Source organism: Bufo bufo, chromosome 4, assembly GCF_905171765.1.
Source record: "Bufo bufo chromosome 4, aBufBuf1.1, whole genome shotgun sequence".
Classification (NCBI taxonomy): Eukaryota; Metazoa; Chordata; class Amphibia; order Anura; family Bufonidae; genus Bufo; species Bufo bufo.
Window position 1 is genome coordinate 284,993,334 of NC_053392.1, and position 23,787 is coordinate 285,017,120.

The following is a 23,787-nucleotide window of genomic DNA, read 5'->3' on the forward strand; positions in this document are numbered from 1 at the left end:
TGCCATGTTTATAGCAGGACACAAAGATTGTCAAAGCAGATCTGTCCGCTAAAAAGGGGTTTTCTCACTTCAGCAAATGGCATTTATCATGTAGAGAAAGTTAATACAAGGCACTTACTAATGTATTGTGATTGTCCATATTGCCTCCTTTACTGGCTTGATCCATTTTTCCATCCCATTATATACTTCCTGTTTCCATGGTTACGACCACCCTACAATCCAGCACTGGTGGCCATGCTTGCACACTATAGAAAAAAAGCAATGGCCTCTCTGGTGGCCGGGACCATAGGAGTGCACATAGGATGGCACTTTTTCCTATAGTGTGCAAGCACAGCCGCTAGTGGTGAGCGAATCAAAGTCAAATGAATTGATTTCGATCCGAATTTCGTTGTGCTTTGTAGTAATAAATCTATTTTTCTTGAAATGCCGGTTAAAAAAAAAAAATTACTCACCTCATTCATTTGCTCGAGAGAGGCCGTCACGGCTATCTAGATTGAAGAAATCGCACCAGGGTTCACACAGTTTCTTCAATCAGGGTGGCCAGGGTTTGCTCTCTGCGAGCAAATGGATAAGATGAGTATGCTTTTTTTTTTTTAACCCTGATTAACCGCTGAAAAGCCTACATTTTAATGTCAGATGCAACGATCATGAACGCATCATCTAAGGGGTTCAATAATGGGGGACAGTGCTATCACCGTTCCCCATCATTGCACCTACTACATACAATAGAATGCGATTCATGACAAAGTAATTCATAACAAATCAAATCTCTTTGTGAAATTCGGCGAAGCAGCCAAATTTAATTTTTGGTAAGCTCGTTCATCACTAATGGCCACTTATAGTGGATTGCAAGGTGATCATAACCATAAAAATGAGAAATAGTATAATATGATGGAAAAATGAGTGTAGCCAGGAAAGGAAGCAATATGGATAATAACAATACATTAGTAAGTGGCTTGTATTAACTTTTTCTATACGTGGAAAGGCCAGTTGCTGAAGTGAGACAGCCCCTTTAATATTCTGCTCTAGCTATAGGTCCATGCTACTAGTAGTCAAAGTAGTCCAAAAGCTGTTGATAACGCAGATTCCAACCATTTAACTCCTAACATGGCACAATCAATGCTAATCACATACTACTACTGTATAAGGAAAAATAAAAATGTTCCAGGTCTTTGAATGCAGCGACACAAAACAACAAAATGGTGGCATAAAAAAAAATGCTGATCCTGCAAAAAATAAGCCCTCATATGGCTATATCAATGGGCAAATCAAAAACATTATGCCTTTTCAGATATGGAGATAACAAATAAAAAAAATATTCCTAAAGTCCAAAACTGGTGTAATTAATTGTCGCTCATGCTTTTGTACAGGTGTTGTTGTCAATGACTCAGCTAATGTACCAACAGTGTATGAAGAATACCAACTCATATTTCTTGACCAGCCACAATTTATACCTGGGGAAAATTTCACATTCAAGGTACTGTACATTGCCATTGTTTAACTATTGGATTTAATTTTATTGTCAAGAACAATGATATAACTACCATTAAAGTGGACCATGCCACTGCTATAGGGCTCTGGGTAAGAGAGGGCACTAAGCACTGAACTTGTATTCTTCTCACAGTTAGGGCTCCTACACACATGAATTTTGACTGGCATTTTTTTTACCATTAAAAAAAATTGAATAAGCTCATGCATTTTTTTGGTCTATTTTAGTGGTGTTTTTTTTTTCTAAAATGGCTGTGTGAACTGTGATTTTGTGGTAAAAAAAAAACCTCACCAAAGCAAATTTGTGTGTTAAAGAGGTTGTTCCCTTTTTTGTATTGATGACCTATCCTCAGGATATATCCTCAATATCAGCTCAGCTGGGCCCCTAGTGGTAAGCAGTAAAAATTTCAACTGTATGCTTGTATATAGTTCAAGTATAACTGGCAATTTTTAATTTTAATTTTTTTGCTAATGTGTAGGGACAGAGATAGGGAACATTTTTAATTTTACAGTTTAATAAATGTACCCCTATAGATCTATTGCTTGCTGAAGCTCATTTTTTATGTGCCATTTTGTTTTCTTGTATTCATTGTGGGTTTTATAGAATATAATCCTCTAATTTTTATTTACACCTCTGAGAACATTTTTAGATCTGACTGCCAGTTGAATAGACAGAAGCCACCAATGTGGATTCCACCCAGACTAAATCTAAACGCACAATTTAGATCAGTATAGAATTTGTATGTACATAGCCCACTCTCACAGCTTTTGTCCGGAGTCATGGAGTTCTACTTGTTTCAGAAAATTTCTAAATGGTGACATTCAGGAAATGCTGTCCTCGATGATGCCACAACAATTTATATTATTATCATAATGTCTGTTTGCCTTTTGATTTGTTTTTCAGGTTGAGATACAAAGGTTTGACAATGAGAACTTAACTAAGGAGGAAAAGAGTAAAGTGGTTTCTGTAAGAATAATACAGCTTACAGGAGACTATGTAACTCTGAATGACACACTGCAAAATTACACTAATCTAGAATCTGCCATTATTGCCATACAAATTCCTATTCTTCAGTCAACCCAAATCTTACAAGCTGTGGTGAGTAGAAAGACAAATATTTCTTGTAGAACTTGAAGGGGTTCCAGAGACAGCACCACTCTTGTCCATAACATGTATATGGTATTGCAGCTCAGCGGCTCATTCACTTGGAAGGTGCTGTGCTATATACAGTCAAAAGTTTAAGACCACTTGAAAAATGGCAAAAAATCATATTTTACATTGTTGGATCTTAACAAGGTTCCAAGTAGAGCTTCAACATGCAACAATAAGAAATGAGAGTGAGACAAAACATTTTTTGAGCATTCAATTAATTGAAAATAGCGATTAAACTGAAACAGGCTGTTTTTCAGCTGATCAAAAGTTTAGGACCACATGCCTTTAAAAGGCCAAATCTGTTCAAAGATGTGGATTCATTGTCATTTTCTGTCAGGTAGTCACACGTTGTGAAGGCAAAGGCAAAAAAACTCTCCCTTTTTGAACATGGTCGGGTTGTTGAACTTCATAAGCAGGGTCTCTCACAGCGCGCCATCGCTGCTGAGGTGGGACGCAGTAAGACAGTCATTTGGAATTTCTTAAATGATCCTGAGGGTTATAGAAAAAATTTAACCTTGATGGTCCTGATGGTTTCCAACATTACTGGCATGACAAGCAGATCCCACCTGAGATGTTTTCTACGCGCCACAGTGGAGGGGGCGCCATAATGGTCTGGGGTGCTTTTTCCTTCAGTGGAACAATGAAGCTTCAGGAAGTGCAGGGGCGTCAAACGGCCGCTGGCTATGTCCAGATGTTACAGAGAGCATTCCTCATGACTGAGGGCCCTCGTCTGTGTGGTAACGACTGGGTTTTTCAACAGGACAACGCTACAGTACACAATGCCCGCAGGACAAGGGACTTCTTCCAGGAGAATAACATCACTCTTTTGGCCCATTCTGTGTGTTCCCCTGATCTAAATCCAATTGAGAACTTTTGGGGATTGATGGCAAGGGAAGTTTACAAAAATCCAGACAATAGATGGCCTTTGTACAGCCGTCTTCACCACTTGGAGAAATGTTCCCACTAACTTCATGGAAACGCTTGCATCAAGCATGCCGAAACAAATTTTGGAAGTGATAAACAATAACTGCGGAGCTATTCATTACTGAGTTCATGTTTGGAAGTTGTATTTCTGTTTTGGGGGGGGTTTCGTTTTTTTTTGGAGGTGTGGTCCTAAACTTTTGATCAGCTGAAAAACAGCCTGTTTCAGTTTATTCGTTGTTTTCATTAAATTGAATGCTCAAAAAATGTTTTGTCTCACTGCCATTTCTTCTTGTTGCATGTTGAAGCTCTACTTGGAACCTTGTTAAGATCTAGCCATGCTAAATATGATTTTTTGCCATTTTTCAAGTGGTCTTAAACTTTTGATCAGGACTGTATCTGGAAGTGCTATGTGAAACCTTTCCTTTGTATTAGAATGCTCTCTGCCTAATATATGCAAATAATAAGTAATACTTTTCACGTAGGTTTATTACCAGAACAGCAGTCAAAAGTTCTACTTTTCCAAGTCATCTGGGCTGAATGATTTTATCAATCTGCAAATATCAGAAACTGTTTTAAAGGTAATTGAAGTTATAAAGAAGCGTATGGTTATTTGTGATATGTCTAGTAAGTTATTTCCCCTTTCTCTGTATGCTTCAAAAAGTTGAAGGGATTCTTTTTTTTAATGCAACCCTCCAGTTAATAAAAAATGCACGCGTAATCCATAATTAAAATACCTGGTCCACTGCTTGGTAATAATCCCTCAGATTCTCAGCACCCTCAGCTGTCAAATGGCCACCAGCTTCTCAGAATACTCTGTGCATGGTGCCTCTTGAGTTTGGTGTCTAGCAAAGCACACTATGCATTAAGAAGTCTAAAGTTGGTGGGAATTTCACAGAAAGGAAGATTGGACTGGAGTCAGATGAACAATTACAAAGCAGGGTGCCAGACATTTTAACTATGGTATGTATTTACTGTGACATGCCTATTGTGAACTGGCAGGTAGCTTTAAAGGCTATGAACATTTTTTATGATTGCATTGTACTCATTTTGAGCTAAAAATCTTTTTTCTTTTAAGAGTGATTTTTATTAAGTTTTCATATTCAAAACAAATACAAAGATGTTATAAGATGAAATGTAATTACAGCGCTAATAAGAACATGTTATGAATATCAGTAGTTCACAATATTAAATTTTATTGATTAATAATATTAATGTAATGTTACCGTTTAATATTATCAGCAATATGTTGCAGTTAAACTTTATTATGAAAGTGAAATGAGTTTTGCACAACAAGTTATAACAAAGAATAAAACTAACATAAATTCCTCCTTTTTAGTAATTCTCATTTAATAATTTTTTCAATTGGTCTTTATTGTACATCCTTGAGATTTTCTAGTAGCAAGCTCTGAATTTTTACTTTATTCCGTCAGGCAGCTCAGCTGACGGCTCCTTATTTCTGACCTCCTAAATAGTGATGAACGAACATCTGCCGGGATGGTTCGCGAATGCGAACGTGCGAACACGATCAAATGTTTGCGAACCGCAAGTTCGCGCGGGTCCCATTCATTTTAATGGCAGGCGAACCTGAAAAACCTTCAGCTCATATTTGCAGCCAAGAAATAATTACTAGAAGTGCACAAATAGCCCCACAACATGGACAGTGACATACCAGATGTATTATTCGAATTTGCGATCTCCATTCATTATTTTTTTCAATGCGAAATATCGGCAATATAATTTTCGCTTACGCGCATGTGCAAATGCACTATACAGTACCCAAATGCACTATAAAGAAAGTATATTGGTATATAACACCCCGCTTCAATCAGTTTTTTTGGGGGGGGGACTGGTATATCACACCAGTAGAAATTATTTGTTCCAATAACGCTTGTCCCTCTATATACCTGCAGTATCGCAGCAGAACCGCACACAACTGCCGCACAATACAAATGCACTATAATATACTTTCTAACATAGAAAGTATATTATAACATTGTACAAGGAAGGCAATCCATTAGAATATACATAAAGATAAAACGTAACCTTTAATAATGTTATTATGAAGGTCCATTCACACGTCCGTAAGTGTTTTGAGGATCCTCAAAACACGGACACCGGCAATGTGCATTCCACAATTTGTGGACCGCACATCACCAATACTATAATAGAAAATGCCTAATTTTGTCTGCAATTGCGGACAAGAATAGGACATGTTCTTTTTTTTTGTGGAAATGGAAGCACGGATGCGGAAGTGCGGATCCGAAAATGCCGATGCGGATCCGCAAATGCGGACAGCACATTCCGGCCCCATTGAAAATGAATGGGTCTGCACCGTTCCGCAAAATTGCGGAACGGATGCGGACCCATTTTGCGGACGTGTGAATGGAAAAGATATCCCTCAAAATGAAAATAAATTGAATTATTAACCCCTTAGTGACAAAGCCTGTTTGGGCCTTTATGACCAAGCGTTTTTCTTCCTTTTTTTATGGTCTCGTTCCAAGAGCTATAACTTTTTTATTTTTTCATCTATATAGCTTTATGAGGGCTTGTTTTTTACGGGACAAGTTGTAGTTTTTAATGGCGACATTTTGGGGTACACATAACTTTCTGATTAACTTTTATTAACTCTTTCTGGGAGGGAGATAGGGAAAAATAGCAATACTGCCACTGCGTTTTTACATTATACATTTTTTGGCGTTCATTTTTCGGTACAAATAACATAATATCTTTATTCTCTGGGTCAGTACGATTACTGTCATACTAAATACTTATAATTTTGTTTATGTTTTACTACTTTTTTTGCAATAAAACACTTTTTATTAACCAAAAAAATTATTTTGCATTGCCACTTCACAAGACCCATAACTTTTTTTTATTTTTTTATATGGAATTGTGTGAGGGCTTGATTTTTGAAAGACGACTTGTATTTTTCATTGGTATGATTTTGGAGTAAATGCCGCTTTTTGATCGCTTGTTATTACGTTTTTTTTCGGTGGAAACTAAGAATAAATTCGAAATTCTGTCGTTTTTTTATTTTTTATTTTTTACGGCGTTCACCATATGGGATAATTTATGTAATATTTATGTAGTCCCGGTCGTTACGGACGCGCCAATACCAAACATATGGGGGATATTTTCTTTTTGCAATTTTTTTCATTGAAAAGCGTATTTTCAATGGAAAAAAAAACATATTTTTTTATTTTATGGAATTTTTTTTATTTAATAAATGTGTATTTTTTTTCTATTTTTTTTTACTACTTAATAGTCCCACAAGGGGACTATAATATACAGTATTTTGATTGCTTTTAAAATGTAATGCATTATCTCTATAATGCATTGCATTTCAATAGCAATGCTATTTGAACATTGACCAGCAGGCTGCGCCAGAGAGGCACAGCCTGCTGGAAGTAACTGAAGACAGGCTCGGGCCCTGATCGGAAGCAAGGTAAGCTTCCCAGCACATCAGCACCCCGCGATCGCATTTTCGGGGTGCTGATGGGAGACAGAGGGAGTCCGCTCCCTCTATCACCACTTTACATGCAGCGGGCGCCATTGCGCCCGGCATGTAAGGGGTTAAACAGCCCGGATCGGCACTCCTGCCGTTCCGGGCTGTTAGAGCAGGGACCCGGCTCTCATGTGAGAGCCAGGTCCGCGCTCCCCGCTGCACGGGGGAGCCGTGCAGCGCTTAAACTGGGCCGCCGTAAAAACGCGGCGGCCCAGCCTAAGGCCCCTTAGTGACCTCCGTAAAAACACGTATGGGTGGTCACTAAGTGGTTAAAGTTAAGCAAAAAGCATAGATGTGGTAGGCAATAACAAGTGCTCGGCGGCACTAAATCAGGTTCTCGGCGGCACCAAATCAGAAACCATATGTCCTACAACAATCCGGGGGGTTCCAGTGCACATCCATGAATCCCGGAGGGAACGTAAAAAACATCTATCCCTGGGCTAGATGATGATGTGGTATTGAAGGACAGGGTGGGCAAACAACTGTCCCTGATATTACCCTACAGGGGGGTGCTATTCTGGCCCTGATAGCCTAACCACAGACCACCCGCCCTGATAAGAGCGACCCTGTCTGGAACCTTACCCTATATAAAAATGGTCCTAGTAAGCCACTAGCCCCTAGGCCCCTGACTTCCAGGTGATCATTATATAGATCTATGTGTTTTTGACTCATTATAAAAGTATATTATAAGTATATCACACCCCTCAGTATGTCACACCTATCGATAGCACACCTATACTAGTGATTAAAATGACTTTTGTGGCCCTATTAGCTAGCATGTGGTGTCCCTAACAGCCTGTCCCTGCTCCACACAGCAACCTCTCCCTACACTGGAAAAACAGTAAATGTAAAATGGCGGCCAGATGCGAAAGTGCGGATCCGAAAATGCGGATGCGGATCTGCAAATGCGGACAGCACATTCCGGCCCCATTGAAAATTAATGGGTCTGCACCGTTCCGCAAAATTGCGGAACGGATGCGGACCCATTTTGCGGACGTGTGAATGGAAAAGATATCCCTCAAAATGAAAATAAATTTAATTATTAAAGTTAAGCAAAAAGCATAGATGTGGTAGGCCTCTCCCTACACTGGCAAAACACTAAATGTAAAATGGCAGCCAGATCAGGTTTATTTATAAGGCAGGGGGTGTGTCCATGTGCTGAAACGTCTCAATTGGCTGTCCTGTACCACCTGATGTATGTGTCATGGGTCAAAGTTCTTCACAATGTAAAAGAATATGGCGGGCGCAAATATTATATGTTCGCTTGTTTGGCAAATCGCGAACACGCAAAGTTCGCCGCAAAACGATCGCCGGGCGAACCGCCAGGCCATCTCTACTCCTAAACACTTATCTTACTGGTAAGAATGTGGCTTAAATAAGTGTTTAAGACCTTTTAGTAAATTAGAGATAAGGTTTATTAGATGACCTGTGCAAAGTGAATGTGTGATTCACACAGCTAGACAGTTAACCCTTTGTGACAGAACGATATTTTTAATAAAGACCAATTGAAGAAATTATTTTTAACCCAAAAACATCTTCGGGGGCAAATTTACTTTCTCGATTACCGATTACATTTTAATCATAAAAAAATTGCTCCCGAAGATGTTGTTCCATCTGGACATTTATGGCCTATTGATAGGATATCCCATAAAGGTATGATATTAAAAGAAAGAAAAAAGGAGGCTTTTTGTGGGCACTGCATGCTGAAGAAACTTTCCACTGTGTAGTCTTGATATATCCATTTGAGTAGAATAGCAACGCGTTTTGGGTCTAAACCACCCCTTAGGTATTCTGTAATGTCTGAGGGAGGAGCTGGTCCAGCCCTGAAACGTGTTGATAATCTACACAAATAAATGGATACACCAAGACTACTAAGTTGAAAGTTTCTTCAGCAAGCATTGACTGCGAAAAGTTTCCTTTTTTCTTGATTTCTTTTGATACTCTTCAACCGGATTTTTGTCTGGTAAGACAGCGAGGCAGCAGCTTAAAGTACCCCAATTTGGCACTTTGTGATGTTGTGCACCTAGCATAACACCCCAAGGTGAGTGGTTTTCATACCCTCCCTCTTAATTTGGTTACTCCAGGTATTGCTTTATGCGCTTTCTGTGTACTTTATCAGAAATTTAGAAGGTAAATGTGTGATAGGTTGAGATAGAATCACTGACCCAACAAGAAAAAGGGAAATTTCTCATGATGTAACAAGCAAAGTAACTGATAAATGCACTGATGTTGGAGAACTACTGTTCATACAAGACTAACCAAGTAACCTGTAATATCCAATGGTGACTTTCAAACAAAAATGCAAAGTGCAAATCATTGAGATATTTATTAACCTGATGAAAAAGGGCCCCCCAAATGATCTTATAAGGGCAAACAAATTATCCTATCAGGCAAACACACTTAAAGGCTATGTACACCTTTGGAGTAAAATTTTTTTTAATGATTGCATTTAACTTATTTTTGGCTAAAAATCATATTTTAAATTGGCCTTTATTAAAAATATTGAGCTGTTCAGTCACAAAGGGTTAACTGTTTTTCTAACTGTGTGACTGGTACTTTTACTTCCACTTTGTGCTGGTCATCTAATTACCCTTATTTCTAAACTTCTTAAGAGGTCATAAACACTTATTTAAGCCACAATCTTATCAGTAAGATAAGGATTGAGCTTTAATAAGTGTTTATGATGTGAGAGAGCACAGATAAGAAGCCCATCTGCTCCTCAGATGACGGAAAAATTCCATATTGTTAATTAAGACCAATTAAAAAAAAGATTTTTAACTCAAAATAAGTATAATGCAATAATAAAAACATTTCCCCCAAAAGGTGTACATAGCCTTTAAAATTACACCAAATATGTAACAAAAAAAGGACGCCAGGATTACCTAGTGTCTGAAATGAAGAAAATGTCCTGTATCAGGTACCAATGTAATTCCCCACCCTTGTCGGTTTGTCAGGGGACTGTTTAAAGAACATAAAGAACAAAGAAGCAAAGAGTTCCAAAAAGGATGTCCATAAACATGAATGGTTGACAGATGCTTCACAGCTTGACTTTACATTCATAATGTGAATCCTGAGCTAGTTGGTGGAGGACATATTCCTGTATAATCTATTCTACTATGATTTTGTTAATAGTGTTGATCACGAATATTCGAATCGCGAATATTAATCACAAATATTTGCACTTCGAGAATTCGTGAATATTTAGAATATAGTGCTATATATTCGTAATTTCGAATATTCTAGATTTTTTTTTTATTATTAACCTCCCTTCTTGCTTGTGTGCCAATGAGAAGGCTGCAATGTCTTTGTCAGAGCTTAGCAACATCCCTAGCAACCAATAGGAAAGTTCCCTTCCCCTTACTATATAAGAAACTCCCCAGCAGCCATTTTCTGCTGTTTTGTAAAGTTCTGAGAGAGACAACAGTGTCATAGCTGTGCTCTGTGCTTTCCACACTACAGTAGATAGATAGTTAGATAACATATATATAATACAGATAGTCAGTGTAGGTTAGATAGTGATATAGTGTAGCTGTTGCAGTGCAGTGTGTTAGGTAGTGTGATAGGTTCTGCTGTCCATACATACATGCAGACCTGCTAAAATGTGAAGTTTCACGTACTGCGCCAAAATATTTGCATCATTAGTGCCGACTTGCGCAATCGCGAATATATTGGAGCACTCTAACTGCATATAAAGCTATTTTCTCCAGTCTCATTAAACTTCTAGCAGCTTGGAAAATGTAGCAAAAGTGACCCACGCCTGTATTTCGCGCGCATTACGCAAATATTACATTGCCGATTTTTTTGCAATCAAGAAAATCATCTCGAATTCGCGAATATATGACGAATATTCGCCCAAATATTCGTGAAATATCACGAATTCGAATATAGCCCCTGCCGCTCATCACTATTTGTTAATATTTCTTTATATGTCTTGTAGGTTGGAACACCATTTAATGTACAAGTTGAAACCTTCCCTAAAGTACAGGATATTTATTACGTGGTATGTATTATTTAAACATTAGTGGCCTGGGGGCAGCTTAAAACGTCTGGCAGGTATGCATGGAACTCTGCAATAATGTTCCTGAACATCATTGCACAGAGATGGTTTCACAAGGGGAAGCTAGTTGTCAATGACAGCTGGACAAGACCACTCAAATTTGTGTTTATTACAAAAGTGTGGCAGAATGATGTGGTTTTGCATCAACTTTGTAAAAATCATGCAAAGAAGGCAATATGATCCTAAGGTTGTGATCTCACATGCACAAATACGGCTCCAATGCAGACGAACACTGTGCTGACATCAGGGGCAGATTGGCCATAGACCTTACAGGGAAATTTCCTGGTGGGCCAATGCCCAGGGGGCCACCTCAGCCCTCCTCACGGCCGGCCAGTGGAAGTTTTTTGGGATGTATTTTGAGTTACTGGCAGTATTTTGTGATGGACTGTGGTATTTGGCTCTGTTGGGGTGGTATAATGTGCCACAATATGGTATTGCTGGCCCTGCCTTACATCAATTTGGACCCAACTACAAAACAGAGCCACTTATTTTTCCAGGGCCACTTTAAGTTCCCAGTCTGCCCCTGGCTGACATGCTGTTTGTTGCAGTTTTGTTAGTGTTTAGCTGCTAAATTGTACAGCCATAAATGAATAGACCTTTAATGGCCCCGCACTTTGAAAACATTTGAAACCATAGAATACTGATTGACACATTTTTGCCCACATCACATCCAAGTCTCGGTTGCAAGGTGACCACTATGCGAGAGCGTACCCTAATTGTCCTGTCATTATTACAAGCAAGCGGTTGGCATGTTTATAAAGGCCAGTCTTGATCTCGAGTGCAGTGGCTCTAGATGCTCCAAAAAAAAGACACATACACACCACTTAACTATTCTGCTAGGGACCTCTTAGGCCTTGTCCCTGCCCCGCCAACTTTTAATAAAAGTGGTAAGTGTGTTAGAGAAGTGGAAAAAAGTTTAAAAATTTTACTCAAAATGGGGCTTGTACAAAAATTTGTGACATTTATAGTGCCAAAATTGTGACTTAAAAAGGCAATAAATTGGCACAAGTCTTGTGCAATTTGGCGCAATTTGAAAAGCTTAGCCTAAAAGGAGTGTGGCTTATTGGATAAGGGGTGACCTAAGATGTGACTTTTATGGCAAAATTGCACCACAATTCTGGTATACAATTCAGTCTCGAAGTAAGTAACCAGTAATTGGTAAAGAGTAAGGCCTTAGACAAAAATGTCTATCCCTGTACCACATTTTACATTCAGCCTCAGCCCCTTTGATAAATCTGGAGCAGGTCTAGAGAGCCTGTCTGAGGTTATGTCATCTAAAGGATTTATTCATTTGGACTAGTGTTCTCTGAGCCTTATGTACCTACACAGCATATGATAACATTTTGGAGGACATTTATCAGAACTGGTGCTAAGGAATACAGGTTTAGTTGCCCATAGAAAACAATCAGATTCCGTCTTTCATTTTTCAGAGTCCCTTTGGAAAAGAAAAGGATTCATCTCATTGGTTGCTATAGGCTACTAAGCCAGTATTCCTTCAACACCGATTTTGATAAATGGTCCCCACTATGTACCCAACTCATTCAAATGTTTTTTTTTTATTAGGTCATGGCCAGAGGAATGATTGTGTCTGCAGGAAAGAACAAAACAACATTTAGTCTCACTCCTGACCTTTCCTGGATTCCCACTGCACAGCTATTGGTGTATTATCTGAATATTAATGGTAGCTTTGGTTCTGATATCCAAACCATCTCTCAAGTGTTTTCTGTCAAACCCACATTAGAAAACAAGGTACAATGTCTATTTCTGTTAATTCTTTCATTAGAATTGAATGTGTCGTTATGTCAGAATGTTGCATCTATTCTTTATCTAGGTGACCTTATCATGGAGTAAAAACAGAGCAGAACCATTAGAAAATGTGTCCTTATCTATCACTGTGAAAGAGTCCTGTTCTTTGGTGGCTTTGAAAGTGGCTGAGAAAAGTTCCATGCTTCTGGGAAATAGAGATGACATAAATGCAAGCACAGTGAGTATTCATGACATACATTCAATCACATCTTCACCCAAATATTAACCCATTGCATGTTCTCTTGTTACAAATATTCCCATTACAATAAACTTGGATTGTAACCAGCAACCATTAGAAAACCTTTTGGTCACCCATTCTATAGATCAGTACAGCAAAACATTTCCCTGCATTTTTCCCTTATTCCAAACCTGTCATTAATGTCAACTTGATGTCCATAGTGAAGCCTTTCTGTACCTCCTACTCTGATATAGAATGTCCAAATGAGAGCTCCTCAAAACTCCTCAAAAATACTCAGAGGATGTAATTTTCTATCTCAGGGTTTCCATTCACAAGAGGACATAGCATGGTAAAAGTAGAAATAAAGATTTGTTGGACGGGCCATGAGACACATCTAGCTAGAAATACACCTTAAAGAGGTTGTACAAGAGTGAGAGGGGTGGGGGTGTTGCTTCGCCATACATGTAAAGGGTAGCTTACTTATCTTCTTCCCAGCTCTGTCTCTGTCCCCTCCTGGTCTGCAGTGCTCCGCTGGGCTCAGCTTTCTAAAAACATCCAGTTTCATGGGTGCAGCCAATCAATGGCCACAGCGATAACCGGATCCATTTGTCATGGTGTAATGGGAGACGATCTCTGCAGGTGTAAGCTTCACTTTGCAGGTCGGCCAAGTGTATGTGTGTGGCTGGGGGAGGGCGGGGGGTGTAGAAGAGTTGCCAACCCACCCCACCTAATTTTTGCTCATTTTTGCACAACTCCTTTAAATAAACTTTATTTTGGTGCTTTCAAGAAGATATTAAACCCACCCATAGATCCTGATTTCCTTATCAAATGTTTCCATGTACATTTACTGACTTATATACTGCTGACATATTCCGCAGTGCTTTGCAGATATCCTCGCTTGCTGTCCCCCATGGAGCTCACAAGTTCCCTATCTGTATGTCTTTTGGAGTGTGGAAGGAAACCAGAGTACCTGGAGGAAACTCACGCAAACACTGGGAGAACATACAAACTCCATGCAGATGTTGTCCTTGGTCAGATTTACAACTTGCACAGCAGCAAAGTATCCCACTTCTGCTTTAGGGCTTATGCATACGAACATCATTTTCTTTCTGTGTCCATTCCGTTTTTGGTGACCATATGCGGAACTATTCATTTCAATGGGTCCGCAAAAAAACCTGAAGTTACTCCGTGTGCATTCCGTTCCCGTATGTCCATTCCGCAAAAAGATAGAACATGTCCTATTATTATCCACATTACGGACAATGATAGCACTGTTGTATTAGGGGCCAGCTGTTCCGTTCTGCAAAATACAAAATGTACACGGACGTCATCCGTATTTTTTGCAGATCCGTGTTTTGTGGACTGCAAAATACATATGGTCGTGTGCATGAGCCCTTGAAATAATGCCAACTACTGCCCATTAGATTTCATAGACCAGACACCGCTATTCCATCTGTGTCTTACAATTACTAATGGATAGACAGATTGGTAAAAATATAAACAGGGGCGGACTGAGAACCTAATGTGGCCCTGGAAAAAATACTAAAAGTGGCCCTGTTTCAAAGTCAGGTCCAAATTGATAGAAGACAGGGCCAGGAATACCATATTGTGGCACATTATACTGCCCCAACAGAGCCAAATACCACAGTCCATCACAGAATACTGCCAGCAGCACAAAATACATCCCCAAAAACTTCCACTGGCCGGCGGTGAGGAGGGCTCAGGTGGCACCCTGGGCATCGGCCCACCAGGAAATTTCCCTGTAAGGTCTATGGCCAATCTGCCCTGGATATAGATACAGACTAGAGGGGCCCAAATGTTGTCTGTGCGCTCCTGTACATGCATTAATATGTACACTCTTATAGTCGACATTTCTATTCCCATCTGTCACATTTATCACTTTTGTAACGTCTTCTTTTGCAGTTCTTTTGTATTTTCTTAGGGGGTCATTCTTAGAGCAGTAGATAAAATGTGTTGGAAATATTTTTTTTTAGCAGATTTCCTCAGGATAGGACATCGACATCAGATTGGCTGGGGTACGACTCCTAGCACCCCAGTAAATTTTTCCTTTGAAGGGATTGTGGCGCTTGTGTGAGCATTACACTCCCTTCAGAGTTTACCAGCATACAGTATCTTATGTAGTATATTTTGTGATAGCCATGCAATTTAACCGCCTCACGTCCGCCCATAGGATATAAACGTCCTATGGGTGGACGTCTATTTCTGACAGCACGTTTTAAAACGTCCTGTCAGAAATAGCAGCTGCACGCTAATCGTGCAGCTGCTGATCGGGTTGCCCGCTGTCAGTGACAGCAGGGCAACCCTAAGACAAGGCAGGGACAGTTCCCAGGTGTCCCTGCCTTCACGATCGCTGCAGACACAGCGCTCACCGCTGTTCCGGCCCGGCGGTCATGTGACCGCCGTGACCGGAGAGTGCAGGGGCTGTGTGAGGTCTCTCAGAGACCTCGATCAGCCCTGCTGTGAGGCTGTACAGCGCAGGATTGCTGCTGTACAGCCTCTATAGGGGTGCATTTGTCCTGTAACTGGGGCTACTATCTCAGCCCCAGTTACAGGAGAAATCAACTGTGAAAAAAAAAAGAAAAAGTGAAGCAAATGTCCCCCAGAGGTCTTGTATGACCTTATGGGGGACGAAAAGTGTAAAAAAAAATAAAAAAAATAAAGGGTTGAAAAAATAAAATAAAATAAAGTTTCACATGTAAAAAAAAAAAAAGTTCCCAAGTTAGGAATAAAAAAAAAAAAATTAAAATAGAAAAAATAAAGTAAAATAGACATATTTAGTATTGCCGCGTCCGTAAAAACCAGCTCTATAAAAATATCACATGACCTAACCCCTCGGGTGAACACCGTAAAAAAAAAAAAAAAAAACGGTGTCAAAACAAGCAATTTTTGTCACCTTGCATCACAAAAGGTGCAACACCAAGTGATCAAAAATGCGTATGTCCCACAAAATGGTACCAATAAAACCGTCACCTCATCCCGCAAAAAATGAGCGCCTACATAAGAAAATCTCTCAAAAAATAAAAAAACTATAGCTCTTAGAACATGGAGACACTAAAACATAATTTTTTTGGTTTCAAAAATGCTATTATTGTGTTAAAGTGAAACAAATAAAAAAAAGTATACATATTAGGTATTGCCGCGTCCGTAAAAACCAGCTCTATAAAAATATCACATGACCTAACCCCTCGGGTGAACACCGTAAAAAAAAAAAAAAAAAAACTGTGTCAAAACAAGCAATTTTTGTCACGTTGCATCACAAAAGGTGCAACACCAAGTGATCAAAAACGCGTATGTCCCACAAAATGGTACCAATAAAACCGTCACCTCATCCCGCAAAAAATGAGCCCCTACATAAGAAAATCTCTCAAAAAATAAAAAAACTATAGCTCTCAGAACATGGACACATTAAAACATAATTTTATGGTTTCAAAAATGCTATTATTGTGTAAAACTTTAATAAATGAGAAAAAGTATACATATTAGGTATCGCCACGTCCGTAACAATCTGCTCTATAAAAATGTCACTTGACTGAACCCCTAAGGTGAACGCTGTAAAAATAAATAAATAGAAACTGTGCTAAAACAACCAATTTTTTGGTCACCTTGCCCCATAAAGTGTTATATTGAATGATCAAAAAATCATATGTACCCAAAAATAGTACTAATAAAACTGGCACCTTATCCCCTAGTTTCCAAAATGGGGTCACTTCTTGGGAGTTTCTACTGTAAGGGTGCATCAGGGGGCTTCAAATGGGACATGGCATCTAAAAACCATGTGGAGTTCCTTTCCTTCTGCGCCCTGCCGTGTGCCCATACAGCAGTTTACGACCACATGTGGGGTGTTTCTGTAAACCGCAGAATCTGGGTAATAAATATTGAGTTTTGTTTGGCTGTTAACCATCGATGTGTTAGAGAAAAAAATTGATTAAAATGGAAAATCTGCCAAAAAAGTGAAATTTAAAAATTTGATCTCCATTTTCCTTTAATTCTTGTGGAACGCCTAAAGGGTTAACAAAGTTTGTAAAATCGGTTTTGAATACCTTGAGGGGTGTAGTTTCTACAATGGGGTCATTTATGGGGGTATCCATTATGTAGGCCCCACAAAGTGACTTCAGACCTGAACTGGTCCTTATAAAGTGGGTTTTGGCAATTTTCTTAAAAATTTGAAGAATTGCTTCTAAACTTCTAAGCCTTCTAACGTCCTAAAAAAATAAAATGACATTTCCAAAATGATGCCAACATAAAGTAGACATATGGGGAATGTTAAATAATAAATATTTTATGAGGTATCACTTTCTGTTTTAAAAGCAGAGAAATTGAAATTTAGAAAATTGCGATTTTTTTTAAATTTTTGGGTAAATTTGGGATTTTTTCATAAATAAAGGTGAAATATTTTGACTCAAATTTATGACTATCATGAAGTACAATGTGTCACGAGAAAACAATCTCTGAATGACTTGGATAAATAAAGGCGTTCCAAAGTTATTACCACATAAAGTGAGATATGTCCGTTTTGCAAAATTTGGCCTGGTCAGGAAGGGGGCAAAGGGCCCAGATGGGAAGTGGTTAAAGGCCATGCAAATTTATGATTATGGATTATCCTATGGATTATCCTATGGTATCGATGTGCTATGCCACGATTAGTTGAGTGGAGTGGGCACAAACAGTAGCAGCTATGTGTGCTCATGCTCGTACACCCTGCACTGCGGGCCCCAGTGCTACAGTCCAAGGAATCCGTACTACATCAGATTTTACATTAAAGGGGTTGTCTCACCTCCTGTGTTTAGAGCGGCAGGCTGGATTTCAGGTGCTCTTGGGGTCAGTACCTGCTAACATGAGTGCATAGCACAGGCCACCAGCACTGGGATGCTGTAATTCCCTCCCCTGGCCTGTATGCCCATGCTCTCGAGGCTGCTAATGATTCAGCAGCAGCCTCGGTCGGCTCAGCAGAAGGATAGCCTGGGTGCAGCACTGTGGCAGCTCCATACCACATACGAGGTAGATGGCAAAAGGCACTTCAGACTCAGGCAATATGAGGTGGCCGGGGACGGGAGCTAATGCGCCTGCGCGGGAGAGTATGCACTAGACACTAGCAGGAGGCATTATGGTCACTAGGTCAGACTATATTGGTAAGTTACTTGTATTAAGTTATTACACAACATAAGTATCACTTCATAAGATGTGACAACTCCTTTAACCCTAAACGAGCCTCTATTTAAGAAAAATAAAGTTTACTGATGAAATGTTACTTTTGTTTCCTAGGTAGAAGACATACTACGTACAAATTATATGGTGCGTTTATATTTAATTCATTTTATTGTTTAATTTGCTTCTGAGTCTGACTCATACATACATATCCTGAATACTTAAAGTTGACTTTTTTTTGTATTTCCTAGAGTTATCTATCTACTCTGAGTGATGTCAATTTAAATTTGAATCGTAAGTGTATTATAAATATTATTATTGTTTATCTGCCTATCTACGAACAAACGACAAACATTTGTAATGTGCTTTTCTCACAGAAGAGACTCAAAGTTCAGGGACAGTTGTGGAGCAGGGCAGTCAGTGGCTGACATTAAGGTATCCCCCATATCCACTGGGGGATGTTAATTCACCTCTTAATATGAGTCCCACACAAACACAAGGAGTGTAGTCTCCTGGATTAGGAGTACTTTAGAGTATGGACACTTTCCCAATTGCTACCATGCAAAGCCATCATGTCCCTAGTTTTTCACTTTGAAGGGTTACTATGATTGATGTAGTTGTTTACACTTATACTGTATTATATTGTTGAACTGCATTTTATGTTTATTGTAATATATCCTGTTCATTTTCACTGTACTGTGGAAAAGGTTAATGCACAGCCAGCTAATACTGAGAGACTTTGGGACTTTCCAGTCTCTACACTGAGATGCTAATAATTTTCCATTGCTCACATAAGGGACTATGAAAAGCTGAGCTTGGAGGGAAAAATAGCACAGTGAACTTTTGACCATCTGCTTTTGCTTTTCCAGACTTTTGTTTACATCTGGAAACTGCTTAGTCATTTCCATTGACTTGCATTGAGGCACAATACAAGTCAATGGCAGCAGTGAACTACATTGTTTCTGTGCTTCTCCAGCTTCACCCCTCCCACTAGAAGGTTCTGGATCAGTTAAACGTAGAGCAGTCAGAGCCCATAGGGGTCTGTAGATAGGGACCAGTGTTTAGTAGAGGAAACTCTGCCAGACTGCATGAGTAACCAAAAGAAGAAGCTATGATGGAGATACCCTGTCCAATGACTGAGCCACATACCCTGGGCCACCAGCCCTTTGCCCGGTGTACCTGACTACTGAGAGAGAGAGGGACAGCGAGCTTCTCCAGTTTATCTATCGATTTCTTAAAGGCTATGGACACCTTTGGAGGCATTTTCAATGCATTTTGCTCATTTTGGACTAAAAATAATTTTTTCAATTGGTCTTAACTACTACCGTTTTTTTTTCTATAGCTTCAGTTTCAGTGTATCTATTGCTGCTCTGATGGCTTAATCTGCAGCCATTATCTCTGAACTCCTAACAGCTCATAAAAAACTTGTGTAAGCCAAATTCTAGTCTAGTCGAGTGTTTATAAGCTGTCATTAGTGTCAGAGATAAGAGATACACATTGAGCCTTCAGAGCAGCTCCCTGATGGATTCAATGTAAAACAGAAAGCAAAACTCTGCACATACACTGAAAGAGAAAGCATTTGATTAAAATACAAAGATAAAAAAATTGCCCCCGAAGGTGCTTGTAGCCTTTAAAGGTTAGTGTGGGGAGACTAGACTGCGTAATTAATTTTTATTCAGAACTTAAAGGAAATGTTCTGGCAAAGCTAAAATTGGGTCATGAAACTCATTTTATATATAGTTAAAACTTTCTAATATTTCTAATATTTAACTTTATTTACTTGTGATGCTGCATTGAAAGAACCAACCTTTGATAACTTAACCACATCCATTACTACACACATCTCTGAGCTTGTAATAGTCCAGAGGTCTGTGCTGGTGCTGCTGCCCCTACCCGTGGGCACGGCCGCCTCGCTTCCTCTTTTCCTCCTGCTGCCATGCACTGTGCTGACAAGTGCGGGCAGCAGGTAGCTTAACTGTTGCATCTGTGCTCCATGCCAGAGCTTACTGCCTGCTGGAGACCTGTACGGTTTGTTAGGGCTTGCATGGGTGTGTCTCTCCTCCCTTGTAAGGCAGCACGTACACGCCCTCTGTCTCATCAGCCTATGGCTGGATTGCAGGAAGTATTTAAAAGCGCTTCCTACCCCAGGAAGATGCCTAAGCAACTCATGGTCACTAGCTTGTTTAGTTCACTGTGTGAAGGTGTTTTTGTAGGTTCTGCTTTGCTGTGTATCGGACCCTGCTTTTGGATTTATCAGATTTTGCTTGTTTGCCGCCTGCCTCTGACCTTGGACATCGTTTACGGACCTTGCTTGTTTGCCGCCTGCCTCTGACCTCGGACTTCGTTTACGGACCTTGCTTGATCACTGCCTGCCCTGACCCCAGACTTCCTGACCATGTAATTCCACTCGCTGCTTGCACCAGTATCTCTGACCCCCTGGTCAGCCGCCACTGACTCGGGGAGTGGCACCTGGCAACTACCCTAACGGCCCAAGCCTATCCTCACCATCAGAGGCTCTAGTGAAGACCAGGTAGTTGCAAGTGCTCCCTCCAGAGTATAGCCAGTCAGTGGCGCAGTGGGTCCACACCCGCTTGCATAACAGCTTGTCACCACCTAACTTATTTGCATGAATCAGTGGGTGGTGACGGAATCCAGTCCTCACCCTTGGCCCTTTGTCCTCAAAAGGCCTATAGCGCTGTATACACTTGTGCATGCACCAGGACTGGGGGTTGGATTCTGTCACTGCCCACTAACCCGTGCAAATAAGTTAGTTGGTGGCATGCTCAGAGTCTCTTCCTGGACTGAAAAAGAGATGAGCTTAGCAAAGGACGTGACATTGGTGGAAGAGCTGTATTGAGCAGTGGACCAGGTCACGCGATCAGAGTTTGGAACTAGTGACAGAGAGGTAAACCTATTCAAGGAATGGCAAAAATAATAGTGTCTAGTTATGTGAAAAAAGTCTCATGTGAATGAAGAAATAACAATGGATTTACGCAGAAACCAGTAGTAGAAATAGTCCTTACCAAATAGTTACCACTGCTCCAAAGGTCTGCTTCTTTCTTGGTTTTACAGATGTAAATCCAGATGGCAAATTACTTAAATATGGAGCCAAGGGTTAGATATCATTATAGTGATGATTCAAATCCCCTTTACCCCATGGTTGAGTGACTTCATATGTGACTTTGTGTCCATTAGCAAACCACCTATGTATGGCACCACTTATTCTGTTAATTTGCTAAATTATTCTTAAACGATCTGCCCTTAGTGTAATGAACTGTCAAAGCAAACGTTGAAGAACATGTTTTTTTTTTTTTTTTTAAATAATGGTGGCTGGAACTATTTTATTTATTGGTTCACTAAGTGGCTTGGATTTTTTAGCCTATCTGAGGGTCATGCTTTGACCCTCCTGACCTCAGCAATTCCTTAGGCAACCTGCACACCTTGCGGAATACGTGCATTTTTTTCTGAGCAGATTCCCGTGCGGAAAAACCACAGCATAGTACAGTACCAGAAAAGTGTATTAGATTACACAAATCTCATGTACACTTTGCAGATTGTTTTCATGCGGAAATTGACCTGCCGTGTAGATTTCCAAATCCGCAGCATGTCAAATATGTTTGCGCTTTTAGCTGTGGATTTTAACCTTTTCCAATGAAGGGTGAGATCTGTGACAATACTGCATCAAATCCACACTAAAAACTGCTGTTAGAAATGGCAGATTTTGGTGCAGATATGATGCTGAAATGCACATAAATCCATAGGAAATTCATGTGGATCCTATTTGTGTTCACAAGTGCAGGCAGGGTGGTAAGATAGTGAGATTTCAGAAAGATCTTTTAGATTGAAGTTCATTTTAATGTTTTACTTTCATAAAACATTCTAGAAAAATTCCACAATTGAAATTATGTATTAGCCTAAAACCAAGACTGGCCTAATGAGGTCACAAGCTTCTCCGTTGTTTCACTGTATTCACTCCTGTTTTTGACACATATGGTTTTCACTGTTATGGTAGCATTGTTATCGTAGCACTGTGACTCGGGTCACACCCAAAGATATATAGGTGTACACATTTGTCTGTAGTCTATATTACATTGTTGTATATTTTGCCAAGCAGAGCAAATATTGGCAGAGAAAAATATATGGAGAGACCATAGACCAACATATGGCCTTGTTACATGCCCTAGATGTTCCTGGGCTTACCCTCATACTGGACATGACATGTGGACCTCTGATGAAGTCAAGGGCTGATGCCTTCTTTATGTGGCATGTTTAACATAAGAAGCTTGCTTTTCACTATGTACTATTAGCTAATCAAACTGATAATTTCTTTAGGATATGCGAGGGCATCTGAGAGAGAGAGTTCTTTTCTCCCACCAACCAGCAAACCCATTTTTCCAGAAACCTGGATTTGGCTAGACACCAATATAAGGTATGTTAGATATGCTTTACTTGCGTTCTATGGTTAAAGCCTATTTGATGTGTATGAGGGTGATTTCTGAGCATTGTAATGGCTCTTAGTGATAAATGACTTCATACTAAGCTACAACAAAGCTTAAAATAAATTATTTCTGAAAATGCATGAAGTATTGGAGCACTTTAAGCAGTAGCTTATACAAGTCAGTTTTATGGGATTGTAAATGGAATACCTATTTTTCACAGTTCATCATTAACAACTAACCTTCAACTATCTGTTCCAAACAAAAACACTACTTGGGTGGCCACTGCATTTGTTATTTCTGAGACACTTGGACTTGGAGTAATGGATACACCTATTGAGGTTAGTTTATTCTCTAAGTTTTTTGTTAACACAAGTGCATTGTGCTTTTATTTGTCAAGTGATCTGTTCTATATGTTCTCTTTCTAACACTGTACAACAGCAATTTCCCTTTGTCAATTAGAAATGTTCACTCTAAAGGTGGTGGTGGTGGTGGGTTCTAATTCAGCCACTAGATAACAGCCGCCAACACTGATTGAAGACATGGTAACTGACAGGGCTCAGGGCTGTCTAAATGTCCTTTCCCAAAAGACAGTGTAATATCCAAATGCCAGTTTGAGGTTGTCTACAGTAGACATTTTTGGACACGGGGGACTACATGTGGCTCCTCTCCTAATTACATGCCTCACCTATCATATAACATATGTAAACCTCAACTAACTCAAACTACATGGCTACAGCTACACAACCTTGTTATTTATCACAGATATTTGATAAATAGGTGTTTTAGGTTGTTAGAACATATATCTTTATAAGATTAAAATGTATAAATTTTTCTAAATGTCTATGAAAGTCAACATGCAACAGTCTATGCATGTAATACATTAATTATGCAATATCAAACAATTCAGTTAGCCATTTCCCTGTACAAGGAAGCATCGGGTGGCTACAGTCAACATATTATATTACACAGTGAAACTCTGCATTGCTGGCATGCAGGCACCATTTGGGAGTGCATACAAATTTAAAGTGTACCTGAGTTTTCAAAAATAGTTTGCATAATGGCTGTGCATCT

At 39.6% G+C, this 23,787-nt stretch overlaps 1 protein-coding gene across 1 annotated transcript in view; it reads left to right on the forward strand.

Annotated features, from left to right (window-relative positions):
• The window catches only part of LOC120998124 (CD109 antigen-like), a 125,522-nt gene that overhangs the window by 52,109 nt on the left and 49,626 nt on the right, over positions 1-23,787 (forward strand). The window contains exons 10-19 of the mRNA XM_040428652.1: positions 1,371-1,477; positions 2,393-2,587; positions 4,048-4,143; positions 11,008-11,070; positions 12,691-12,876; positions 12,959-13,111; positions 18,395-18,424; positions 18,529-18,571; positions 22,610-22,706; positions 22,937-23,054. Of these exons, the coding sequence (XP_040284586.1) occupies positions 1,371-1,477; positions 2,393-2,587; positions 4,048-4,143; positions 11,008-11,070; positions 12,691-12,876; positions 12,959-13,111; positions 18,395-18,424; positions 18,529-18,571; positions 22,610-22,706; positions 22,937-23,054 (1,088 nt within the window). The remainder of the gene's footprint in view (positions 1-1,370; positions 1,478-2,392; positions 2,588-4,047; positions 4,144-11,007; positions 11,071-12,690; positions 12,877-12,958; positions 13,112-18,394; positions 18,425-18,528; positions 18,572-22,609; positions 22,707-22,936; positions 23,055-23,787) is intronic.